Source organism: Heptranchias perlo, chromosome 5 (genome assembly GCF_035084215.1).
Source record: "Heptranchias perlo isolate sHepPer1 chromosome 5, sHepPer1.hap1, whole genome shotgun sequence".
Lineage (NCBI taxonomy): Eukaryota > Metazoa > Chordata > Chondrichthyes > Hexanchiformes > Hexanchidae > Heptranchias > Heptranchias perlo.
The window spans coordinates 58,203,527-58,231,271 of record NC_090329.1 but is presented as its reverse complement, the minus strand read 5'-3'; the positions used below and the strand labels follow the sequence as shown (position 1 = coordinate 58,231,271).

At 41.2% G+C, this 27,745-nt stretch overlaps 1 protein-coding gene across 2 annotated transcripts in view; it reads right to left on the bottom strand.

Annotated features, from left to right (window-relative positions):
• gtf3c2 (general transcription factor IIIC, polypeptide 2, beta) overlaps window positions 1-27,745 on the bottom strand; it is a 148,272-nt gene that overhangs the window by 33,033 nt on the left and 87,494 nt on the right. For both annotated transcript variants that reach the window (XR_010962901.1, XM_067984439.1), the window contains exons 12-13: window positions 11,845-11,989; window positions 3,334-3,495 (exon numbers count right to left, since the gene is read on the bottom strand). Coding sequence is in view for 1 of the 2 variants with exons in the window: in XM_067984439.1 (XP_067840540.1) it covers window positions 3,334-3,495; window positions 11,845-11,989 (307 nt within the window). In the remaining variant the exon portion in view is untranslated. The remainder of the gene's footprint in view (window positions 1-3,333; window positions 3,496-11,844; window positions 11,990-27,745) is intronic.

Sequence of the window (27,745 nt, the reverse complement as noted above, 5' to 3'; positions counted from 1 at the left end):
GTACCAAAACCAGTTGTCTGCTGCACTTTTTGTCACAACCCCCAAATAAGTCCAAGGTCTAGAACCCAGGGAGTGGGAACGATTCGAACCGCTCAGAAGTCAGAGGTGAAGCTGACACACACCACCACCCCCTACAATGTTTATGTTCCACACTAGCCGCCTCCCACCCTACTTCATCTAACCCTAGCTGCATATCCTTCTATTCCTTTCTCTCTCATGTACTTATCTAGCTTCACCTTAAAAGGTATCTATGCGGTAGCAAGTTCCACATTCTAACCACTCTCTGGGTAAAGAAATTTCTCCTGAATTCTTTATTGGATTTATTAGTGGATATATTTATAGCCCCTTGTTTTGGACTCCCCTACAAATGGAAACATCTTCTAAGAACAGAAGAAATAGGAGGAGTAGGCCATACGGCCCCTCGAGTCTGCTCCGCCATTCAATAAGATCATGGCCGATCTTCGACCTCAACTCCACTTTTCCGCCCAATCCCTATATTCCTTGATTCCCTTGGAATCCGAAAATCTATCGATCTTTTGAATATAGTCAATGATTGAGCATCCACAGCCCTCTGGGGTAGAGAATTCCAAAGATTCACAAATCTCTGAGTGAAGAAAATTCTCATCTCAGTCCTAAATGGCCGACCCCTTTACTATGTTCCCTAGTTCTAGACTCTCCAGCCAGGGGTAACAACCTCTCAGCATCTACCCGGTCAACCTCTCTCAGAATCTTATATGCTTCAATGAGATCATCTCTCATTCTTTTAAACTCCAGATTGCATAGACCCATTCCACTCAATCTCTCCTCATAGGACACCCCTCTCATCCTAGGAATCAATCTAGTGAATCTTCGTTGCACTGCCTCTAAGGCAAGTATATCCTTCCTTAGGTAAGGGGACCAAAACTGTACACAGTACTCCAGTACAAAGCCCTGTACAATTGCAGCGAGACTTCCTTACTCTTATACTCCAAACCCCTTACAATAAAGGTCAACATGGTATGTGCCTTCTTAACTGCTTGTTGTAACTGTATGTTAACTTTCTGTGTTTCGTATACAAGGACACCCAAATCCCTCTGAACACCTACATTTAATAGTTCCTCATCATTTAAAAATATTCTGTCTTTCCATTCTTCCTACCAAAGTGAATAACCTCACATTTCTACATATTATACTCCATCTGCCACCTTCTTGCCCCACTCACTTAACCTGTCTATATCCCTATGCAGCCTCTTTGCGCCCTCCTCACAGCTTACTTTTCCACCTAGCTTTGTATCGTCAGCAAACTTGGATATATTACACTCGGTCCCTTCATCTAAGTCATAAATATGTATTGTAAACAGCTGAGGCCCAAGCACTGATCCTTGTGGCACCCCACTAGTTACAGCCTGCCGACCTGAAAATGACCCGTTTATTCCTTCTCTCTGTTTTTTTGTCCGTCACAACAAAAATATTGGCTCATGGTTCTCAGGATGCTGGTGGCAGACATACTAATCATTCTATATAACTTCATCTTTCTTCTGACCACGATTATGGGTCAGACCATAATTTCTACTTCCCCAAAAGACAACAGTGCACGTGAAATTTTGTAGATCTTTCAGTACCTTTTTCCCTTCTCAATCTAACTAAAGAAATTCACAGAAACACATCAGGCATGATTTTAAATGGGAAAAATAGATAGATTTAAAACATTTTTTACTGCCTCCAACCTAAGACCCACCCCCAACTCACCTACTTCCGGTTTCCATGGAGGCGGGATGAGGAGCGGCGACCAATCCGCTCTTAGGAGGCAGGTCGGTCAGTAAAAGCTTTCAAGGAGGAGGCCTCCATTTTTACAGATTTTTTGTTTTTAACCCCTGGGGGCCAGGATTCCCGGGCTTCTACCTCACGCCACGTGAGAGGAGAAGAGAAGGCCCAAAACAGCAGCTAAGTGCCTTTATCACACAGCTTGTGTGCCTGGAGGAGCAAGAGTGCTTCCCCCAGGCCCAACAAGACTACCTGCAGCAGCCCCCCTCCACGATCACCGACCTCCAGCCATCATGATCTCTGACACCCTCCCCCACGATGACTTGGGGGGTGGGGTCAATCGAACACTTACCTTTTCATGTCTTCTCCCTGGCTGCTCTCCCATCCGACTGAAACCAGCCTGTCAATCAGGCTTGCCCGTCGAGCGGGAAACGTACACAAAAAAAAGGCATCCTTATGTCAAAATCGTAAGGACGTCCGTGAAATTTGTACTTCCGGGTTTCCAGTCAGGAATTCCAGTCAGGAATTCCACCCACCCCCTTCCCGGCTCCCTGATAAAATCATACCCATCAAGTTAACAAATACGGTACATAAATTTCACCACAAAATGATACATGGGTAATAAAAAGTTCCGACAGTATGCTCGATTTCAGGTTCAGTTAGAGAGCAGTATTTATAACAAGAGCAAGTAATTTGGCTCAGCATGGCAGAACAAATCTTTCAAATTTCTACCCTTACTGTATGTCATGTAATTTGCCGCCTGAATATTGTAGTACAACACAAATGGTCCTGAAATCCAAATTTCTGATCTGATCTGATAAATCACCTGCTCCATCAAATCACTTGCCTTTATCATCCACTTAACTATTCAGTATATCAATGTACATAGCTTCTGATGTGTGAATTCATGATTAAGGTGCTTTTACACTGGTGCTCAATAGTCTGGATCATGGGAGGCCACCATTCATTCATGTATTTACATTACTGAATCTAGCTCTCCTATCCTAGTGACAGAATTGTAAACCCATTTTTTCCATGGGTGTGCATGAATAAAATTATTAAGTAAATTAATGTAGGAGTATTGTGGATTTAAAGCACATTATTTTAACCATAATGACCCCAAAATGAATTTTATGTCTATGCAAAATTGATTTTTTTTTTGTATAATACTGTGGATTCTATTTAGGAGGCGCAAAAAGGAAAATCAGCAAAACATTTTCTTACTGTATATTTGCTAGTTCAGTTCAACGATAATTACAACTTTAAGCCTCCTAGTGACAATTGTTGCTGGTCTCAATTCCCTTGAGATTAACTATATTGACTCAAAGTAACTTTCCCTTATTTAAAAATCACATAATATACAAATACATGAATACCACAAACTATAGTCTATATTTCTTCAGCAATCCCTTATTTGGTCATTCTCCACTTCAAATAAGTGTATTTAAGAAGTCTTGACGTTAAAACTTGAAACTATAATTAACTAGAAATAAATACGAGGGTATTAATATTACCCCATATGTATTAAACATCACACAAATCAATTTGTCACAGTATTAAACCTTGGCCAAAAAGGCATTTAAAACTTACGCAGCATAGCAATTTTCCTGTGCCACCATAACTCCGCACCAGGGCAGCAACCAAGCAACTTCAGTGTTCAAGTATCGTTTGATATCGTTGACTGGCTGGTATGTTCTTCTGAGATCCCAGAACTTGATCTTCCTATCAGGGCTAGCTGTCACTAAAAAATTGCTATCAGTAGACAATTTAAGAGAAAGCAAATGAAAATTAACCAGCATTACAACAAACTTAAATTGTAATTTATAAATTACAGACTGAAGCTGTGATACTTAAATGGCACTTGTCATTAATTTCATTAATAATGAACAAAACTGCAGTCTATAATAATTTATGCTAATCTTATTTTCATACCAGATTACCCTATTGACACTACTAGTAATGCATTATGATAGTCAGCAATTAACACTGTACATCTGAACTAATTTAAAAATCTGAGGGTGTGCCATAATTTCACGTACAAAACAATTCAAATGTGATTTTTAATAATTGACACGGTTTATTATTGGTCTTAATATTGCATCTGTTCAACTGCACTTCAGGAAACACAGGAAAACTTTTCCCTCTTGATTCCGGTTTTACACTAAGTAAGTTTTAAAAACTTATTAACACAGCCCCCATTTAGCATATACAAAACTGTTTATAAAATAAGGTTCAGTAATCCCACGTAAAATATTTTTCTTTAGGATGACACCATTGTACTCAGTCTACCACAAAACTTCTCGAGGGCAATTAGGGATGGGCAATAAATGCTGGCCTCGCCAGCGACGCCCACATCCAGTGAACGAATTAAAAAAAAAACACACCCTTCTTGTTATATGACCACGGATGCATAAAAAAACCTCAGCATTAACCGCATTTATGAACTTATGAGACTTTATGAACTCCAGTGGCAAAACTAAAATGGGAAACTCCTGAAAAGGTAAACAATATGAAACTGTATACATTATAAAAACAGAACAATTGGTATGCTATAGACTTCAATCCACGCTTTGGATTCAGATGCTGTTTGTAAACCATTTGAGTTCCACTGTCTCAGTTTTTGATTATCTAAGTCCCTTGACGGCAATATTGCTTTATAATTCCTGTGACATTTGTTGATCCTCGACCTGTTGCAAATTGTGAAACTGTGGTATTATATAAATTTTCCATAACGACTTAAATGATACACAAAAATGTATTTTAGGTGTATGCTATCTCAGGGAAAAGCAGGGCAAGTTGGATAAGGAGGACTGTATTCATAAGAGGAGACAAGTAGGCACCAATTCCTGGGTATACAAACATGGGTGTGAGTGCTCATTAGCATGAAGTGTACACATCACCCCCCACCACCCCCTCTCTGATCTGGCTTGACTGACAGCTTACTAACCAGTGGCCTATTAATGTGTGAATAGATTCTGCATACTGTTGTTCATTTTCTTTCAGTTCTCCAGCTTCAACAATATTTCTAGATCACTGGTGCGGGCAAGGTTTGTTCCATTTAAGAACAAAGGACTCAGTTAAGGGACACAAAAGGATTCTACAAATGCAAATACTTTGTTATTTTGGTTTCAGAAACAATTTAAAATATTGGTATAACTTAAGTGCTGATATCTACTGGTTTATTTTTGCTTTTGTGAAAATTCTATTCAGTTAATAAATCTGATTTTGTAGCTTTAGCCTGAACTGTATGATCTGACAGTATGGTTTATTTCTACCTATCAAAGAGATCAGTAGCATACAGTGGACACCCATACTAATCCTGGTGCATAACCTTAAAGGTACAAGGGTATACTGTATCAGTCCATATAGAACACTAGTTTACCTAAGGAAACGGTAGATGCCATTAATGCAAAATAAATAAAGTTGGGCTCAGCTATGGAAACTGCAATTTACTGTGAACATAAATAAAGAACATTGGGAGAAAATGATTCTAACACTTGAAGCTTGCAGTATATACAACTAACAACAATTTTACATTTTTTAAATCAGTAATTTGTAACTAGTTGAGACTCAGTTGGTCTCACATTTCTTCAGCATAAGAAATCAAATCTTGAAGAATTGAAAGTAAAACATGCAAAACAGGGTTCTCAGCTCCAAATATAAATTCTACCCAGCCATGAGTTTAAAAGCGAGGAACAGAACAATTCACTTGATTAACTATAAATGAATGAATATTCCTTTCTGAAATACAGTACTTCTATTTCTGCACCAAAATTATATCTTTTTCAAAGCCAAATTCACTACTTTATATAAAAAGGGAGCAGGAGAAATCTAATTTCTTTGCAGAACTATTCAACTATTGTGGCATTAGCAAGTTAGTTAATGGTACACTGCATTAACAGTCTAATGTGCTGAAATTATACTGTAAAATGCTAGGTTGTGTCAGATTCCCTAATATCTTAAGCTTCCATCTGCTAACAGCACTGAGCAATGTCAAGAAGCTTCCCAGAAGGAAGGAGGGATCAAAGCAGAAGGTAAGTCACAAGGAGTACAATAGTGTAGTGATTAGGTTAGTGGACCAGTAATCCATGAGACCTCATCTAATAATCCAGAGAACATGAGTTCAAATCCCACCATGGCAGTTTGAGAATTTGAATCCAGTTTAACAAAAAAATCTGGAAATAGAAAGCTGGTATCAGTAAAAGTGACCATGAAGCTATCAGACTGTCGTAAAAACCCAACTGGTTCATTATCATAGAATCATACAGCGCAGGGGGCCATTCGGCCCATCGTTCCGGCTCTTTGAAAGAGCTATCCAATTAGTCCCATTTCCCTGCCCTTTCCCCATAGCCCTATTATTTTTGCCCTCTTCCAGTATTTATCCAATTCCCCTTTGAAAGTTATTATTGAATCTGCTTTAACTATCCTTTCAGGCAGTGCATTCCAGATCAAAACAACACTCTGCGAAAAAAAAAAATCTCCTCATCCCGCCTCTGGTTCTTTTGCCAATTACCTTAAATCTGTGTCCTCTTGTTATCAATCCTTCTGACACTGGAAACATCGAGTTGCATCGAAACTACAGCACAGAAACAGGCCATTCGGCCCAACTGATTTATGCTCCATACAAGCCTCCTCCCTCTCTACTTCATCTAACCCTATCAGGACACCCTTCTATTCCTTTCTCCCTCATGAGCTTATCTAGCTTCCCCTTAAATGCATCTATGCTATTTGCTTCAACTACTTCTTATGGTAGCACATTCCACATTCTTATCACTCTTTGGGTAAAGAAGTTTCTCCTGAATTCCCTACTGGATTTATTAGTGACTATCTTATATTTATGACCTCTAGTTTTGGACTCCCCCACAAGTAGAAATATTTTCTCGACATCTACCCTATCATTACCTTAAAGACCTCTATCAGGACACCTCTCAGTCTTCTCTTTTCTAGAGAAAAGAGCACCAGCCTGTTCTGATAAGGATATCCTCTCAGCTCTGGTAACATCCTTGTGAATCTTTTTTGTATCCTCTCCAATGCCTCTACATCTTTTCTGTAATATGGAGACAAGAACTGTGCACAATACTCCCAAAGAAGAAACAGTTTCTCCTTATTTACTCCATCAAAACCCATCATGATTCTGAACACCTCTATTAAATCTCCCCTTAACCTTCTCTGCTCTAAGGAGAACCCTAGCTTCTCTATTCTCTCCATGTAACTGAAGTCTTTCATCCCTGGTACCATTCTAGTAACTCTCCTCTGCACCCTCTCTAAGGCGTTGGCATCCTTCCTAAAGTGTGCTGCCCAAAATTGGACACAATACTCCAACTGGGGCTAAACCAGTGATTTATAAAGATTTAACATAACTTCCTTGCTTTTGTACTCTTAAAAAAGCATATGGAATCCTTGGCTTTGTAACAGCCTTCTCAGCTTGTCCTGCTACCAAAGATTTGTGTACATACAGCCCCAGGTCCCTCTATTCCTACATCCCCTTTAAATTGTACCATTTAGTTCATATTGCCTCTCCTCATTCTTCCTACCAAAATGCATCACTTCACACTTCTCTGCATGAATTGCATCTGCCAGGTGTCTGCCCATTTCACCAGTCTGTCTATGTCCTCCTGAAGTCTGTTATTATCCTCCACACACTGTTTATTACATTTCCGAGTTTCGTGTCATCTGCAAATTTCAAAATTATGCCCTGCATACCCAAGAAGGGGTCATTAATATAGATCAAAAAGAGCAGTGGTGCTAATACTGCCCCCTGGGGAACCCCACTGTATACTTCCCTCCAGTCTGAAAAACACCCGTTCACCGCTACTCTCTGCTTTCTGTCTCTTAGCCAATTTCGTATCCATGCCGCCACTGCCCCTTTAATCCCAGGGGCTTCAATTTTGCTAACAAGTCTATTATGTGGTACTTTATCAAACACCTTTTGAAAGTCCATATACACAACATCAACCACACTATCAACTCTCTCCATTATGTCATCAAAGAACTCAATCAAGTTAGTCAAACACAATTTGATGTTAACAAATCTGTGCTGGCTATCATTTATTAACCCTTTATTTTCCAAGTGACAATTAAGTCCTTTAGGGAAGGAATCCTGCTGTTCTTACCCAGCCTGGCCTATGTGACTATCAGCCACTAATGTAGTTGACTCTTAACTGCCTGAAGTGGCCGAACAAGCCACTCAAATTGTATTGAACAGTTACCACCTTCACAAGGCAACTAAGGTTGGGCAATAAATGCCAGCCTTGCCAGCAACACCCGCATCCTGAGAATGAATTTAAAAAAAACTTACATTATGTTTTGCTCCTGCTATAAACCAGATTAGCAAGATTGACGAAGGCCTCAGATTAAGTCAACTAATGGTAGCACTCTTGCCTCCGAGTCAGAATGCTGTGGGTTCAGGCCCCAAATCTAGAATTTGAGAACATGATTTAGGCTCACACTTCCAATGCAGTACTGAGGGAGTGCTGCATTGGTGGAGGTCCTGGCTTTGGGGTGAGATGTTAAAACCAAGTTTAATCAACTCAGGCGTGTAAAATAATGGCGAAATACACCAGGTTAAATAAATCCGGCTAAGAGCTGACTCTGACCTTGTCTAGCTGCCTAACGTAACCTATTGTTCCAGCTCATACAAACTTCAACCTAGCACAAAATTAGCCATTGCCCTCAAACGAGGAAGCAAGGTAACAGACGTTAGCAGAACTGAGAACTCTGCAGGGATGACGGTTAACCTCATTAACCTCAAGACAGACAGCTGCCTTGCAAAAAGGACACTCTTGATACCCTCAGCATTGAAGATATAAAAGAGTCAGCATAGCTATGGGCAGAAAGACATCTCGGAGCTATTGGGCTGCTCACCAAGAATACTCAAGAGCCCTGGGTCCGATCAACGTAAGATCTAGGGCAGAGGCACCAGGTTGTATATCTGCTTGCTAACTAAAATATAACTACTTAATAATCTGTACCATACTGTAACGTACAATTGGCTACTGATTTGTGCCATGTTGGAGTATCAATAAACTCTCGTACCCCAAAAGCAAACTCATCGTCCGAATTTGTAAACCTGCTACAAGGTGGAAGTAAATGATCCCATGGCAAGAGAAAGGTACATACACAATGGAGTAGGGAGAAAAAGACAACATAATAAAGCCGCAACAATTGTAAGGGAATAAGACTTTCTTCTGGATTTAAAAAATACAGTGATATAGGACTCGCTTTCACAAATAAAGAGAATCTGAATGTATGCATATAAACCATCAAAAGGGCACAAAACAATCAATTTTTAAAAGAGAACCACTGTGGGGGGGGGGCATGGAAGAATGAGCACTCTCAATATGAACTCTCTTTTTAATTAATAATATCCCAAGTCACTGTCTAGGTTCACACAAAAAGATCAGCAATTTACATACACCATACAAAAATTATGAACAGGTCCATCGAGCATGACCCATATCGTTACGATGCAACTGAGCATAAACCCCCCACCCACCAATAACCACATGATCTCCTGGAGGGGGAAAAAAAGGTCTGGAAAATTCCTCCATGCCTGAAGGTGATCAAAACAAGTTCTAGGAGACCAGTGACCATGAGACACTTCGGTCAATGCCCCACCTACCTTTTTTGTGGAATTGGCCATGGTTAGAAACTCACCCAGCTCCCTTATGAACCCTTGCAGTGAATACATAATCACTGCACTAATTGGCAATTTGTTCCAGAGGTCTGTGAAAAGAAAAACTTCCTGACATCTAACCTGTTCACACAGCTTGTCCCCTGGTCCTCCCTAACCGATCAAACTCAAAATAGTCTATCCATGGTGCTGGAGGGATGCTGTTTGTACACTGTCAACAACAACTACTTACATGTTATAGCATCTCTCATGTAGAGGAATGACTCAAGAGCATTTTACAAAAGGGTGAGAATGATACAAAGCAGGATATGTGAAGTGTGGGCTGGGGGTATGGGTTAGGGGGATGGTGGACAAAGCATAGTCAAAGAGTTAAGTTTTTAAAGAGGCTTTGAAATAGGGAAAAGACGGCGAAGTGTTTCTGGGAGAGAATTACAAAAAGCAGATACGTAGTCATTAGAGGTGTGTCTACCAAGAGGGGAACATAAAAACAAGCAGTAATCCAGTTGTACAGGAGTGGAGGATACAGGCTAGGAAATATGGGTGGAGGTAATTTCTCATTCAGGATATGGCAAGGTTGTGAAAGGACTTGAAAACAATGATCTTGAAGTTAATCGCTGGGGTCAAGGAGCCAATGGACTGTGGGAAGGATGGGGTGGCGAGAGTGTGGGACTTTGTGCAAGAGGACTTGGGCTGCAGAGTTATGGAATAACTGGAGTTTGTGGAAGGATACAGGCTGTTGAAGAGAGCATTAGAGAAAGCTATTTTTAAGGTGATGAAAGCACCATTTAGTGTTTCAGCTTTAGAGGGAGAGGTCGGGATGCAGGCAGCCAATGCTCAATAGTTGGAAAAGCATAGTCTTGTTGACTGTCGGGATGTGGGGCAGCAAGGTCAGCTCAGAATGCTGAGGGTGCACATCACCTGGTTCAGCGTGAGCAGGCCAGCGAGGAGACTGATGAGGCACGTAGGTGTTCTTGGGAACAGAAATGGATAACTTCAGAGTTCCCGGCATTGAGCTAAAGGAAACTTTGGCTCATCGATGATTTGATGTTGAACAGGCCATCAGTTATTGCGACAACAAATTTGGAGAAAGGTAGAGCTGAAGCCTATCAGTATACATGTGAAAGCTAACCCTGCAGCAGCATGAGTCACTGCCATCAGGAGAAAAGGGCCGTAAAACAGAGAATGTTGAATGGTGGGGAGTGGGGGGGGGGGGGGGGGAACAGAGTGGATTTGTTAATGTCATGGAGCATACTGTAAAGCTTCCTATCACTGGTAATTGCTTTAACATTTATATAAATCACTAGCGGGCGCTAGTAGCACAGAAGGAATATTATAACAATGCAACACAAACTGGACCAACACTGCCTGAAAAATGTCTTTTTTTCTCTTCCAACGTTTTGTATTAAATTGAAGAATATGAGCCATAATTTAGAAGCAGATGGTTATCTCAATCTGTAAAAGTAGGACACTGTAAACTGCAGCTGTGTTGGTGAGAAACATATATAAGTGCTGATAGGAGAAAAAAGGAATCAATCTGTTATTTGCTTTTGGTGCCGACACTGCTGTATTTGGCTCAGTAAGTGCCAATTCTACCAAATGCTGTTCATACATGCGTCGCAACATATGGGGAGAAAATGTGACAAAGTGGTTTTACTCTCTAAATATTGCCTCTTTTCACAGACCACCTGGAAATTGCACACTGCTATATAAACATTGCCAATGAACTTGCTGCCTGACCTGCTGAGTGTTTCCAGTATTTTCTATTTTTATTTCAGATTTCCAACATCCTCAGTATTTTGCATTTGCTAGTGAAACTTCTTTTGTTGGCTTATGGAGTCCATTTTCAAAAATATTTGAGAAACACACAAGGATTTTTATGTTCATTTTATATCATGCATGTCAGTTCTGGGAAATATAAAATTTCTACTTTTTGTACAAGATATCTGTATCTTCCTCATGCTGTACTTGACTGGGGTGTGCCACATGCATAATAAAGCTCTTCCTACTCTGCCCCAAAGTGTCTTGAATCCTTGTTATACTCAAATTTACATCTACCATGGTTGCACTGTCTCCACCAAGGGAGTATTGGATAGCTCCAGTGGAACAGTTAAAGCAAACATTATGTCTTATCTAATGCACTCCGACATATTAGTGCCGTATAGTAATGGAGTTTTGTGGAGCCATAATTTGCAATGCCATGTCTGACACAGCTTCAAATCTACTCTGTTGAGTTACAGTGCTTCCATAGAGGGGGAAAGTGGACACATAAAAGCAACAGAAGAAGGAGAGATTCTTCTCTTGTACATCCTTACCTGTTGACTCAGAACTTTTCATGGGTCTTATTGTTGGTCCAGAAGACAAGGAAGGAAATAAATGGATTTCACACAGAAAAAAATGACTATACAATTTCTGATCCAAACAGTATTAAAATTGCTTGCTCACATTTTTCTATTGGTTTAATTTCCTACCTGTGGGCTTTACTCCATGCAATGGCTTTGACAGCATGGTCATGTGCAACAAAGGAATGGAAAGGATAGACCTTCAAAGTTCCATCTCCTTGTCGGACTCGTAACAGTAATGATTTTGTATTCAGATTCCAGAGAGCAACCGTACCTAACGAGAAAATAATTAAAAAACAGAAAAAGTTATGTACATTCTTCTAAAATATTAGAATCGCAAATAATACAAGTTTTCTTGCATCAGTAATAGTTGATGATGTGGGCCATTGCATGTTGGTAGTCTCACATTTGCACCTGTAATAATCCACAAAGCTAGTTCCTTATTATGGTCAGGTCATTGTAAGGAAGGGATTGGCAGCACATCATCATACGAAGGGAAAGAATTGAGACAATGGGGCCAATTTATGTGATCCTGGCTGTGCGACAACAGGATTGTTGTCTGTGTGTAAACTCATGAACATAATTTTATGGTGCACTAGTATGTAGTGCATGATGTACTGGGGCTGAAATTTAAGGCATTATCAGCCTGTCAAGGATGTGTGCGTATAACACACACCGCCCGCACCCCCGGCCCGCACCCCCTCCCCCCACCGCACTTGTTCCAAACAGGTGCTGTAAGGCTGCAGTGCTACTCAGGAATTTCACCTGCATTATTGGGAGACCACTAACTTAAATTTTTCTTCGAGCCTTAATAAGCCTAGTGCAGTTTGTGACCAAACTTTCAGCAGCCTTTGCACTCTCCAGCTGCATTAGAGTGTGGTAATATCTCAGGCCTCTGCGCTCAATAACACAGGAAACAGATGCCCAATGCACGTCAGCACATTGGGCTCCCTACATCACATTATTGGTTCCAAAGAATTATTCTGGATCAATTCGATACACGTTGGTTATATAGAGGCACTGGCAAAGATTTAAGAACAAGTTGTCTGCCTACCCAGCTGACTAAGAAACGCATGCATGAAGAGCTAAAATGGATGAAGCAAATAGAATTTTAAAATGGGACTAAGTAAACAGGCAGGAAAGTCTCATACAGACAGCAGTCTACTTTGTAGGGATACTGCCGTACTGACATATTCTAAAAGAAGATTAGTCACAAAAGAAAAAAAGTAATCAAAATAAATTACTGCCCATAGTACACAATCTAGTGTTCTTAATTCAAATTATCCGATAATTCACATTTTTAAAGCACTAAATTCTCACTTTTCTGTGCTATTTACATTGCTTCATTAAAATTATTGGGTAATTTTGATTTTTAGTGCAATAAATGAATCTTGAGTAGATGACATCAAAAACCCCTTCTGCAAAGCACTTCTGAAGGCTCAGTGGATACATGCACTGCATGGTATTGTACCGAGCCATAAGGATCATGAAGAACCTAGGTTTGATCTCTGGTCTGTTAAAAGGTTTTTAAAATGAAATTAATTCTCAGGATGAGGGCATCACTGGCAAAGCTGACATTTATTGTGCCTCCCCAGTTGTCCTTGCTCAGCTACTTTTGAGAGGCACTGGAGTCATATACAGGTCAGACAACAACTTGCATTTATAAACCGCCTTTAACATAGTAATATGTCCCAAGGCGCTTCACAGGAGCGTAATTAGACAAAAATTGACACCGAACCAAAGAAGGAGGTATTAGGATGAATGACTAAAAGTTTGGTCAAGGAGGTAGGTTTTAAGGAAGGTCTTAAGGACAGAGAAGTGGAGTCGAAGACACTTAGGGAGGGAATTCCAGAGCTTAGAGCCCAGACAGCTGAAGGCACAGCCTCCAATGATGAGGTGAAGGGAACAGGGAATATGCAAGAGGACAAAGTTGGAGGAACACTTTCGTGGAGCGTTGTAAAGCTGGAAGAGCTCACAGAGATAGGGAGGGTTGAGGCCATGGAAGGATTTCAACATGAGGATGAGAATTTTAAATTTGAGGCATTAATGCCATAATCTTCCAATCATCCTTAGATACAGGGGTGGTGCCAAAGGACTGGAGAATTGCAAATATGACACCCCTGTTTAAAAAAGGGTGTAAGGATAAACCCAGCAACTACAGGCCAGTCAGCTTAACCTCGGTGGTGTGGAAACTTTTAGAAACAACAATCCAGGACAAAATTAGCAGTCACTTGGACAAGTATGAATTAATTAAGGAAAGCCAGCATGGATTTGTTAAAGGCAAATCGTGTTTAACTAACTTGATTGAGTTTTTTGAGGCGGTAACAGAGAGGGTTGATGAGGGCAATGCGGTTGATGTGTATACGGACTTTCAAAGGGCACTTGATAAAGTGCCGCATGATAGGCTTGTCATCAAAGTTGAAGCCCATGGAATAAAAGGGGCAGTGGTAGCATGGATACGAAATTGGCCAAGTGACAGGAAACAGAGTAGTGGTGAACGGTTGTTTTTCGGACTGGAGGAAGGTACACAGTGGTGTTCCACAGGGGTCGGTACTAGGACCACTGCTTTTCTTGATATATATTAATGACTTGAACTTAGGTGTACAGAGCACAATTTCAAAATGTGCAGATGACACAAAACTTGGAAGTGTAGTGAACAGTGAGGAGGATTAGTGACAAACTTCAAGAGGACATAGACAGGCTGGTGGAATGGGCGGACATGTGGCAGATGAAATTTAACGCAGAGAAGTGCAAAGTGATACATTTTAGTAGGAAGAACGAGAAAAGGAATTATAAACTAAAGGGTACAATTCTAAAAGGGGATGCAGGAACAGAGAGACAAATCGTTGAAGGTGGTAAGGCAGGTTGAGAAAGCGGTTGAAAAGGCATAAGGAATCCTAGGCTTTATAAATAAAGGCATAGCGTACAAACGCAAGGAATTTATGACGAACCTTTATAAAACACTGGTTCGACCACAACTGGAGTACTGTGTCCAGTTCTAAGCACTGCATTTCAGGAAGGATGTGAAGGCCTTAGAAAGGATGCAGAAAAGATTTACTAGAATGGTTCCAGGGACGAAGGACTTCAGTTACATGGATAGACTGGAGAAGCTGGGATTGTTCTCCTTAGAGCAGAGAAAGTCGAGAGGAGATTGGATAGAGGTATTCAAAATCATGAAGGGTCTAGACAGAGGGAAAATCTTCCCATTGGCAAAAGGGTCAAGAACCAGGAGACACAGACTTAGTGATTGGAAAAAGAACCAAGGGCGACATGAGGAAAAACTTTTTTGTAAAAACACAGCGAGTGGTTATGATCTGGAATGCACTGCCTGAGGGGGTGGTGGAGGCAGACTCAATCATGGCTTTCAAAATGGACTTGGACAAGTACTTGAAGGGAAAAAAATTGCAGGGCTACAGGGAAAGGGCGGGGAGTGGGACTAGTTGGATTGCTCTTGCAGAGAGCCGGCACAGGTTTGACGGGCCAAATGGCCTCTTTCTGTGTTGTAACCATCTTATGATTCTATTGGCAGACCAGGAGCCAATGTAGGTCAGCGAGCACAGGGGTGAGGGGTGAGTGGTGAGTGGGTCTTGGTGCGGGTAAGGATACGGGCAGTAGAGTTTTGGATGAGCTCAAGTTTATGGAGGGAAGATGATGTGAGGCCGGCTAGGAGAGCATTGGAATAGTTGAGGTTGGAGGTAACAAAAGCATTGATGAAGGTTTTCAGCAACAAATGGGCTAAGGCAGGAGTGGAGTTAGGTAATGTTACGTAAGCGATCTTTGTGATGGAGAGGACGAGAGTTTGGAAGCTCAGTTCAGAGTCAAATAGGATGCTGAGGTTGTGAACAGTCTGGTTCAGACTGAGACAGTGGCCAGGGAGGAGGATGGAATCGATGGTGATGGAATGGAGTACATGACAGGGGCCAAAAACAATGGCTTTGGTTTTCCCAATGTTTAATTGGAAGAAATTGCAGCTCACCCGGCATTGGATGTCAGGCAAGCAAGCTGACAATGCAGGGGTCGAGAGGTGGTGGTAAGGTAGAGCCGAATGTCGTCAGTGTACACGCGGAACCTGATGTCATGTCTTTGGATGAGGTCCGAAGGGCAGCCTGTAGATGAGAAATAGGAGAGGGCCTAGGATAGATCCTTGGGCGATTCCAGAAGTAACGATGTCGGTAAAAATGGCAAGTTTCCATCCCTATAGGACGTTATGAATGAGTTGGGTTTTTACGTCAATCTGAAAGCTTCAAGATCACTTTTACTAATATCAGCTTCTTATTTCCATATTTTAAAAAAACTTAATTCAAGGCATGGTGGGATTTGAACTCGTTCTCTGGATTACTAGTCTAGTATCATAACTATTACAATACTGTAACCTTTTAATTTCAGTCAGGTTGGTGGTAAGGATGCTGCAATTGATCTCAGCATCGCTGGACTAGAACGGAAGAAGAACAATTACACAGAAATATAGAAATGAAAACTATACTTCATTCGTGTTGGTGTTGTTCTTCCACACGAGTAGTCCCAAACCAAAATGGCTAGCATTTCTGCACTAACTGCTATCCATTGACCCATGATGGAAGTGTATGTGGATGTCGAAGTGAAGTCAAGATTAGGATTTGGGTGTAACATCTCTATTGTTGAACAGCCCAAACATTCAGGTCTGAAGTCACACAAAGAATGGCCATTTTAGTGAATTACATTTTTGCCCTTGGAACACATATCCTAGCATGAGCTACCTCTCTCAGAAGGGCAGGGATAAGAGAACCAAAATGAAAACTTAAAGTTCAAAAAAAAGTATGATCATAGCATTTTCTAGTCGAGGAGGCGGCCATTTGGCTCATCGAACCTGTGTCAGCTCTCTAAGTTCCATTCCCCCCAGTCTTTCCCTTCACGCTTATTTTTCTTTTTCAAATATTTAAGCACTTCCCTTTTAAAAGGTCATTACGGATTCTTCTACCACCACGTTTCTGATAGGGAATTCCATACTCTAAGATCCCTCTGCATGAAAAGAAAGTCTCCTAGCCTTTCCCTTCATTCAGCATCCTATTTGACTCTGAACTGAGCTTCCAAACTCTCGTCCTCTCCATCACAAAGATCGCTTACGTAACATTACCAAACTCCACTCCTGCCTCAGCCCATTTGTTGCTGAAAACCTTCATCAATGCTTTTGGTGATGATCTTAAATTCATCTCCTCGAGTTACTAGCTCACCAATCAAAGGAAATAACTCTTCCTTATTTAACTTATCAAAATCCCGCATGATTTTGAACACCTCAGATCAGATCTCCTCTTAAACCACTTCCTTTTTAAAAGCTGTTATTATAACTGCATACAGTTTTGGTCCCCTCACCTCAAGGAGGACATTACGGCTCTACTGTAGGTACAGAGAAGGGCAACAAGGATGATCCCTTGCCTAAGTGCACTGAGCTATGAAAAAAGACTTCATGGCTTGGGTTTGTATTCACTGAAGAGGTGTGGACTTAGAGGGGATGTGATTTAGGTACGTAAAATTAAGGCATTGATAAACACTTTACCTGCTTGGATGTTATGATGGGGCCAAATAGAACTGAGAAAGCGAGAGAGCAGTTGGATGTTCAGAAGTTTTATATTTCTCATTATATATTTTTTTGTTTCCTGTAGGCTTAGTAGTAATCTAATAAATAGAGACAGGGCAGGGCACCTCAGTCCCACTGAATGCACATTCTGTGCCATGTGGGAACTCCAGGACACTTCTCCTGTCCTGTAGGCCACATGTGCAGGAAGCGTCATCAGCTGGAGGAGCTAGAGCTCTGGGTTTTGAAGCTTGAGCAGCAGCTGGCATCACTACAGTGTTTCCACGAGGCTGAGAGTTTCGTGGATAGCACGTTTCAGGAAGTGGTCACCCGCAGCTTAGGAGTGTGGAGGCAGAGAGGGAATGGGTGACCGCCAGACAGACAAGGAGGACCTGGCAGGTAGTGCAGGAGTCCCCCGAGTGCACCTCACTTTGTAACTGATACTGGTGAGAGGGGGTTCCTCTGGGGAGTGCAGCCAGAGCCGAGTCAACAGCACAATGGGTTGCTCAACTGTACGGGGCCGGGGGGGGGCGGGGAGGAGAAAGGTCAGGAGGGCAATAGTGATAGGGGATTCAATAGTTAGGTGAACAGATAGGCGTTTCTGTGGCCACAGATGTGATTCCAGGATAGTATGTTGCCTTCCTGGTGCCAGGGTCAAGGATGTCACTGAGCAGCTGCAGAACATTCTGAGGGGGGAGGGTGAACAGCAAGAGGTCTTGGTACCAATGACATAGGTAGAAAGAGGGATGAGGTCCTGCCGGAATATTTTAGGGAGCTAGGAAAGAGATTAATAAGCAGCACCTCAAAAGGTAGTAATCTCCGGATTACTCCCGGTGCCACGCGCTAGTGAGTATAGAAATAGGAGGACAGTGCAGACGAATGAGTGGCTGGAGAGATGGTGCAGGAGGGAGGGCTTTAGATTCCTGGGGCATCGGGACTGGTCCTGGGGGTGGTGGGACCTGTACAAGACGGATGGGTTGTATCTCAACAGGGCCGTGACCAATATCCTCACGAGGAGGTTTGCTAGCGCTGTTGGGGAGGGTTTAAAACGAGCTTGGCAGGGGGATGGGAGCCGAAGCCCAGATTCAGATGGGAGAGAAGCAGAGCTGGAAATGGAAGGCAGAAAATTAGTAAGCGAGTTTGCAAGGCAGTGGAAACAAAGGTTAGAAAATGGACGACAAAGGAGTTTGGCAGTGCTTAATGGTATACATATACTTCAATGCATGGAGTCCAGTGAGTACGGCAGATGAGCTGAGGGCACAGATAGACACGTGGAAGTATGATATCTTAGCTATTACTGAAACATGGCTTAAACAGGGGCAGGAATGACAGCTCAACATTCCTGGTTACAGGGTTTTCAGACGAGATAGAGAGGGGGATAAAAAAGGAGGGAGGGTGGCAATATTGGTGAAGGAAACAATTACAGCTGTGAGGAGGGATGATATGTTAGAAGCAGCATCAAATGAGGCCATATGGGTTGAGCTAAAGAACAAAACTGGGAGTGTACTATAGACCCCCAGTCAGAGGGAGATAGAAGAGCAAATTTCTGAGAAGTGCAAAAATAGGGTAGTAATAGTAGGGGATTTCAACGACCCGAATATTAACTGGGATAGAATTGGTGTAAAAGATATAGAAGGCGCAGAATTCTTAAAATGCATTCAGGAAAACTTTTTTAGCCAGTACACAGCAAGCCCAACAAGAGGGGGGACAGTTCTGGACCTAGTTTTAGGGAATGAAGCTGGGCAGGTGGAAGGAGTATCAGTGGGAGAGCATTTTGGTGGTAGAGATCATAATTCAGTTAGATTTAGCATAGTTATGGAAAAGGACAAAATAGAACAGGAGAAAAAGTTCTCAATTGGGGAAAGGCCAATTTTACTAAGTTGAGAAGTGATTTAGCCAAAGTGGACTGGAAACAGCTACTTGAAGGTAAATCAGTGTCAGAACAGTGGGAGGCATTCAAGGGGTTCAGAGTAAACATGTTCCCACAAAGAAAAAGGGTGGGACTGCCAAACTAGATCCCCCTGGATATCAAGGAGCATACAGGGTAAGATAAGGCAAAAAAGGGAAGCTTATGTCAGACATCGAGAGTTCAATACTGCAGAAAGCCTAGAGTATAGAAAGTGTCGGGGTGAAATTAAAAAGGAAATTAGGAAAGCGAAGAGTGGGCATGAAAAAATACTGACAAGTAAAATCAAGGAAAACCCAAAGATGTTTTATAAAAACATAAAGAGCAAGAGGATAACTAAGGGAAGAGTAGGGCCTATTAGAGACCAAAAAGGTAATCTATATGTGAAGGCAGAAGATGTGGGTGTGGTTCTTAATGAATACTTTGCGACTGTCTTCATAAAAGAGGGGAACAATGCCGGCATTGAAGTTAAGAGGAGGAGCAGGAGTGCGAAATATTGGATGGGATAAACATGGTGAAGGAGGAAATATTAAGGGGGTTGGCATCTTTGAAAGTAGATAAATCACCACAGTCGGATGAAATGTATCCCAGGCTGTTGAGAAGGAAGGGAGGAAATAGCAGACTCTGACAATCATTTTCCAATCTTCTCTGGCTACAGGCATGGTACCAGAGGATTGGAGAATTGCTAATGTACCGTTGTTTAAAAAGGGAGAAAAGGATAGGCCGAGTACTTACAGGCCTGTCAGCCTTACCTCGGTAGTGGGCAAATTATTGGAAACAATTCTGAGGGACGGTATAAATCATCATTTAGAAAGGCACGGATTAATCAAGGACAGTCAGCATGGGTTTGTTAAGGGAAGGTTGTGTCTGACTATACTTGATTGAATTTTTTGAGGAGGTAACAAGGAGGGTCGATGAGGGTAGCGCGTTTGATGTAGTCTACATGGATTTTAGCAAGGCTTTTGACAAGGTCCCACATAGCAGATTGGTCAGAAAAGTAAAAGTCCATGGGATCAAAGGGCAAGTGGCAAGTTGGATCCAAAATTGGCTCAGTGGCAGGAAGCAAAGGGTAATGGTCGACGGGTGTTTTTGCGACTTGAAGGCTGTTTCCAGTGGGGTTCCACAGGGTTCAGTACCAGGTCCCTTGCTTTTTGTGGTATATATTAATGATTTAGGCCTAAATGTAAGGGGCATGATTAAGAATTTTGCAGATGATACAAAAATTAGCCATGTGGTTGATAGTGAGGAGGAAAGTTGTAGACTGCAGGAAGATATCAAGGGACTGGTCAGGTGGGCAGAAAAGTGGCAAATGGAATTCAATATAGACATAAAATTAAAGTAATTGGTAGAAGGATTAGAGGGGAGCTGAGGAGAATTTTTTTCACCCAGAGAGTGATAGAGGTCTGGAACTCTCTGCCTGAAAGGGTGGTACAGGCAGAAACCCTCATCACATTTAAAACGTACTTGGATGTGCATTTGAAGTGCCGTAACCTACAGGGCTACGGACTAAGTGCTGGAAAGTGTGATTAAGCTAGATAGCTCTTTTTCGGCTGGCACAGACACGATGGGTTGAATGGCCTCCATCTGTGCCATAACTTTCTATGATTCAGAGGGTGATCAAACAATGGAGTAGGATTCTGGAGGTACAAGGTGCATGTTTGAGAAAATACATGATCACGGCAGAAACTAATTATTTCTTGAAATAACTTGGGCCCTCCTGGGGTTTGCCTGATCACCTTTAATGCATCCAAGGGAAATTTTTGACAGAAGACTCCTAAATTGGCTAGAGGTCTCATGTTTTTTCACCTGTAGGTGGGGTGGAGGGAGAAAGGTTAGGTATATGGGAATGAGGTCCATTAAAACAAAAACAGGCAAGCACGCATGGGCCTGGGGACCTTTATTTGTCCCAGCTACATAACATCAACCGTCTCTGTTCTGATATGAAGTGCCCAGCATCTCTAGTTTCTCCACATGTGTAAAGGCTCTTATCCCTGGTACCATCAGAGTAATATGTTTTGTACCCTATGAGTACAGATTGTATCTGTAGCGAAATTATCTTTCATAAGTAGGTAACAAAGCACTCAAATGAAATCTTTTTACAAAGATTGTGAAGTAGCATTTTTCGTATAACTTTTTGTATCACGGAGTCCCAGGAAACTAACCATTGTCCTATGCCCTGATATCACAGTGAAAGCTAGTTTAACAGAAATACTTTGGTTATATGTTTTTTTTTAAACTGGGGTACACCTACAGATTTGACCACCCATACCTGTATTACCTAATTACCAACCACATCCATGAGCTTTGCTCCACAATGACAAGATCAATACTAACTCAACCCTGCATTAGTAATAACTATACTGTACCTGCTGTACATTGTAAAGAATGAAAATCGCCTGACAGAGACAACATAGTAATTCAATGCCTGGGTTTATCTTACCATCAGAACTTAAATGAAAGCAGTGTTTAATTGCTTGGTTCAGTTATTTCTCTCTCACTACTGGTCATCTGTAATCTTATTATATTTAGTGCACCAGTCTCTAGGCTTCTAGAAATACAATGCTATTCAGTCAATCAAGCTCCTGTACAAAACACTCTTTTTAATGTGCACACCAAAATGAATTTATCGCCACCAGCATTTTTCTACAAGATGCAACTTTTAAAATTGTTTTTTTTGTTACAGACTTTAAAAAAAAGTGACCAACTACACAAGGTTGGACTTGTAGTCCCATTAACATTAAGTAAAATATGCTCTTAAGACTTTTTTTGTTTTTGAAATTCATCTTAGAAATAAGATGCTCAATGCTAATTAATTGTGAAGATTTCTAATTCACTTGCGACTTTATCAGGAGACTATATTCTTTATTAATGCCTGCAGTTATAATTTTGCTCTATATTTCCCAATAATTCACTTAACAAAATAACTGGCGATACTACAGTGCCAATTACCCGACTTCATATCCCTTCAAATCCCACAGCACTATAATCTTATTACGCTTTTACTTACCTCATGCCAGCACTACCACATCCATCAGATAACAGAAAGAACATGTAAACTCATATTTAAAAATAAAACAGAACCATGTGAACTAATGCTTAAAAATAGATTGTTTATATATTTGAAAAAAATCTGGTAGTTAGTCTTGCTGGCGTTCATTAATTGCTTACGTAATAAAAACCAGCTGGCTGCCTGTAGCTCACAGTCAGTCATCTATTCCTATCTATTGCATTGTTTCTAATAACTACTCCACCTAATAATTTGTCAACCATGCTATGCACTGGAAGTAGCCTTCCACACAACTTCTTACAGCTGGCTTCATTTTGACATACACTTATAGCACAACCCTAAAGTATTTCTTTGGTAGCAATTGCTTATGCTCTACCAGTTTACATCTGATCAGCTCTATTACAATAAAATGTTTGTTCTGAAAATGCACCTATAACAGAAAACTTAAAATGTACATACATCTTCCTCGTATTTGAAAAGAATAATCCAAGGAAAGCTCAAAAAAATCATAATTGTGTGAGTTGCTCTGGTACCATTCAATTTCTAATGCAAAACATGAGCTTATGTCCAAGCTTTTGATTAATATTTTAATCCAGAAACATTTTAATCCTGGAACAGCTGACTTGCAGCAGATTTACTAACATTTTTGACTGACAATGGGGTAAGTTCAGGTCTCGTCTGCGAAGAGGATTTGATCAGGAACACTAGTCGATATCGTGAAATGTTGCTCAAAAAGTGAGGAGGAGGTTGGCTGTGTATCTAATGGGACCAGAAGTGAGGGACGTGATACGAATAAAGGCTAGAGGCCAAAGTTGAGGCTTATGCTTAGGGTAGATACCAGGTTGAAGTTTGGGCTGTATAAGTAACTGGATTGGATCCTGGAGACACGGGTTGATTTACAAAAGAAAGAAAATTAAACAAAACATGTAAGCCAGGAGCAGGCAACTGGAAGAACATACATAAGAACATAAGAAATTGGAGCAGGAGTAGGCCAATCGGCCCCTCGAGCCTGCTCCGCCATTCAATAAGATCATGGCTGATCTGATCCCAACCACAAATCTAAAGAACACAAGAAGTCGGAGCAGGACCCGGCCACATAGCCCCTGGGCCCTCTCCGCCACCCACAGGGCATTGACCGATCCGAACTCAGCTTCATGTCCAATTTCCTGCCCGCTCCCCATAACCCCTAATTCCCTTTACTTCTAGGAAACTGTCTATTTCTGTTTTAAATTTATCTAATGATGTAGCTTCCACAGCTTCCTGGGGCAGCAAATTCCACAGACCTACCACCCTCTGAGTGAAGAAGTTTCTCCTCATCTCAGTTTTGAAAGAGCAGCCCCTTATTCTAAGATTATGCCCCCTAGTTCTAGTTTCACCCATCTTTGGGAACATCCTTACTGCATCCACCCGATCAAGACCCTTCACAATCTTATATGTTTCAATAAGATCGCCTCTCATTCTTCTGAACTCCAATGAGTAGAGTCCCAATCTACTCAACCTCTCCTCATATGTCCGCCCCCTCATCCCCGGGATTAACCGAGTGAACCTTCTTTGTACTGCCTCGAGAGCAAGTATGTCTTTTCTTAAGTATGGAGACCAAAACTGTATGCAGTATTCCAGGTGCGGTCTCACCAATACCTTATATAACTGCAGCAATACCTCCTTGTTTTTATATTCTATCCCCCTAGCAATAAAAGCCAACATTCCGTTGGCTTTCTTGATCACCTGCTGCACCTGCATACCAACTTTTTGATTTTCTTGCACTAGGACCCCCAGATCCCTTTGTACTGCAGTACTTTCCAGTCTCTCGCCATTAAGAAAATAACTTGCTCTCTGATTTTTCCTGCCAAAGTGCATAACCTCACATTTTCCAATATTATATTGCATCTGCCAAATCTCCGCCCACTCACCCAACCTGTCTATATCCCCTTGCAGGTTTTTTATGTCCTCCTCACTCTCTACTTTCCCTCCCATCTTTGTATCATCTGCAAATTTTGATATGTTGCACTCGGTCCCCTCCTCCAAATCGTTAATATAGATTGTAAAGAGTTGGGGACCCAGCACCGACCCCTGTGGAACACCACTGGTTACTGGTTGCCAGTCCGAAAATGAACCATTTATCCCAACTCTCTGCTTCCTGTTCGATAACCAATCCTCCACCCATGCCAGAATATTACCCCCAATCCCGTGATTTTTTATCTTAAGTAATAATCTTTTATGTGGCACCTTGTCGAATGCCTTCTGGAAGTCTAAATACACTATGTCCACTGGTTCCCCTTTATCCACCCTATACGTTATATCCTCGAAGAACTCAAGCAAATTTGTCAGACATGACTTCCCCTTCATAAAGCCATGCTGACTTTGTCCTATTAAATTATGCTTATCTAAATGTTCCGTTACTGTCTCCTTAATAATAGACTCCAAAATTTTACCCACCACAGATGTTAAGCTAACTGGCCTATAATTTCCAGCCTTCTGCCTACTACCCTTTTTAAATAACGGTGTTACATTAGCAGTTTTCCAATCTGCCGGGACCTCTCCTGAGTCCAGGGAATTTTGGAAAACTATCACCAAAGCATCCACAATCCCTACTGCCACTTCCCTCAAGACCCTAGGATGGAAGCCATCAGGTCCAGGGGATTTATCCGCCTTGAGTCCCATTATTTTACTGTTGGGTGTGGGTGCAGTGTAAGGCATTGACTCCTTAAATCAAGTCCAAGGATTGTGGAAACCCAGATATCTATAAATGGAGTTGCATGTTTGTACAAGAAACTCAGCTATTTTATTCCGAGGAGTACATGAAAGTCCAATCACTTTAGAATTAACCACATTTTAAGCTTTCTCCTCGGTATAAACCTAAGTGTGTGGGGAACTGGTATAGCCACTGTATCTCAGAGAAACTTTCTTTTGCTGCAATGCACTAAGAGTAGAACTTTTTCTGGTGGAATGTGACTGCGGAAAAACTGAAATTCTGAGAAAGGTTTTGCTGAATATGATTGTTGAGTAACAAAAGTAGAAAACTACCTAAATAATCAAATTAAAAAGGAGAAAAATACAGATTTATTCAATAAGAAAGAAGATTGACGGACAGACTCAACTCTCAGGATATAAAGATCAGGTCACAAGAAACTTTATTATAAAGGCATGCCCTCCCAGTGAGCAGCCTTTATAAACTTCTCCCTTTCAAATTACGTCAGGGTAATGACCATAATTCCTGATGGAAGAGTATTATAGGGCAAGAACAAGGTAATTAACCATTTTATGGACTTTCTGTTCCAAGCTTTTAAACACTGCTTTCACTTAGGTTTATGGCTATGAAAACTCAATTCAAGTTTTTTGTTCAGTTGAAACTAAAAACGCTTACATCATATTGTTAGTTTATTAGTTGTGTGAAAAAGATAACTTGTTTTAACAGTACATGATACCCCTTTGTGTATAGTTTCAGTGCAGTGTAGACAGTGAGAACTGATGAAATTATTGTTGTCTTCTTCAGTTTTGGAACATTTACATTGAGAACATTTTATTCAAACAGCTTTTTCAAGGGGAAGTAGTTCCAGTAACCAGGATGTTATGTTGTGTTATTACCTCCACGAAAATGAAAAATATAGCATTAAACTTACAGCAAGAGAGGGGAAGACCCAGGGGAAATCTACAATACAAATAGTACAAACAGTTGTTCAAGAACAAGTGAAAGGGAAAAGCATAGAGCAGCGGAAAGAAAGTGTACTTTAGGCACGACAGATAAAATTAAAACTAGAAGGCGTAAGGCGATTAACCCAGCATCAAAGCTGTGGCAGGTGGTTGGGAACCTGAGCAGGGAGACAGAGGAAAGCGTGTCAGGAAGGGACAGAAGGTATGGAGTAAAAGGTAAAGTGTTAAAAAAGGAAAAAGCAGGAACTAAGTGTCACAAAACATATTTGAAAGTTCTTTATCTGAATGCACGTAGCATTCGTAACAAAATGGACGAGTTAACGGCACAAATAACTACGTATGGGTATGATCTTGTGGCCATTACAGAAACATGGCTGCAGGGTGACAACGACTGGGAATTAAATATGCCAGGTTATTTAACAATCAGGAAGGACAGGCAGGAAGGAAGAGGAGGTGGGGTGGCTATATTAGTAAAGGAAGGAATCACTGTAATACAGAGAAATGATATTGGGATAAAGGATCAGGATAATGAAACAGTTTGGGTAGAGATAAGGAATAATAAGGGGAAAAAAACACTAGTGGGTGTAGTATATAGGCCTCCTAATAGTTGCAACTCTGCTGGAAGAAGTATTAATCAGGAAATAGTCAGGGCATGTAATAAGGGAACAGCTATAATTATGGGGGATTTTAACTGTCATATTAACTGGACAAATCAAATTGGGCAGGGCAGCCTTGAGGAAGAGTTTATTGAGTGTATTAGGGATGGATTTCTTGAGCAGTATGTAACTGATTCTACAAGGGGGAAAGCAACCTTGGACCTGGTCCTGTGGAATGAGCCAGGATTAATTAATAATGTCCTAGTTAAGGATCCCCTTGGAATGAGTGACCATAACATGGTTACATTCCATATCCAATTAGAGGGTGAGAAGGTTGGTTCTCAAACAAGCGTACTGAGCTTGAATAAAGGAGACTATGATGGTATGAGAGCGGAATTGATTAAAGTGGACTGGGAAAATAGATTAAAGGGTAAGACGGTACATGAGCAGTGGTGTTCATTCAAGGAGTTATTTTACAACTTTCAAAAAAATATATTCCACTGAGGAAAAAAGGGTGTAAAAGAAATGACAGCCATCCGTGGCTCAGTAAAGAAATTAAGGACAGTATCCGACTAAAAACAAGGACATATAAGGTAGCCAAATTTAGTGGGAGGATAGAAGATTGGGAAGTCTTCAAAAGACAGCAAAAAGTAACGAAAGGATTGATTAAGAAAGGGAAGATAGATTATGAAAATAAATTAGCAAAAAATATAAAAACAGATAGCAAGAGTTTCTATAGTTATATAAAAAGAAAAAGGGTGGCTAAGGCAAACGTAGGTCCCTTAAAGGATGAGACCGGGAAATTAATGGTGGGAAACATGGAGATGGCAAAAATGCTGAACAAATATTTTGTTTCAGTCTTTACGGTAGAGGACACTAAGAATATCCCAACACTGGACAAACAGGGGGCTCGAGGGGGGGGGGTGGGAGGAGCTAAATACGATTAAAATCACTAAGGAATTGGTACTCAGTAAATTAATGGGACTCAAGGCGGATAAATCCCCTGGACCTGATGGCTTACATCCGAGGGTCTTGAGTGAAGTGGCAGTAGGGATTGTGGATGCTTTGGTAATAATTTTCCAAAATTCTCTGGACTCGGCAAAGGTCCCGGCAGATTGGAAAACTGCTAATGTAACACCCTTATTTAAAAAGGGTAGTAGGCAGAAGGCTGGAAATTATAGACCAGTTAGCCTAACATCTGTGGTGGGTAAAATTTTGGAATCTATTATCAAGGAGACAGTCGGGGAACATTTGGATAAACATAATTTAATAGGACAAAGTCAGCATGGCTTTACGAAGGGGAAGTCATGTCTGACAAA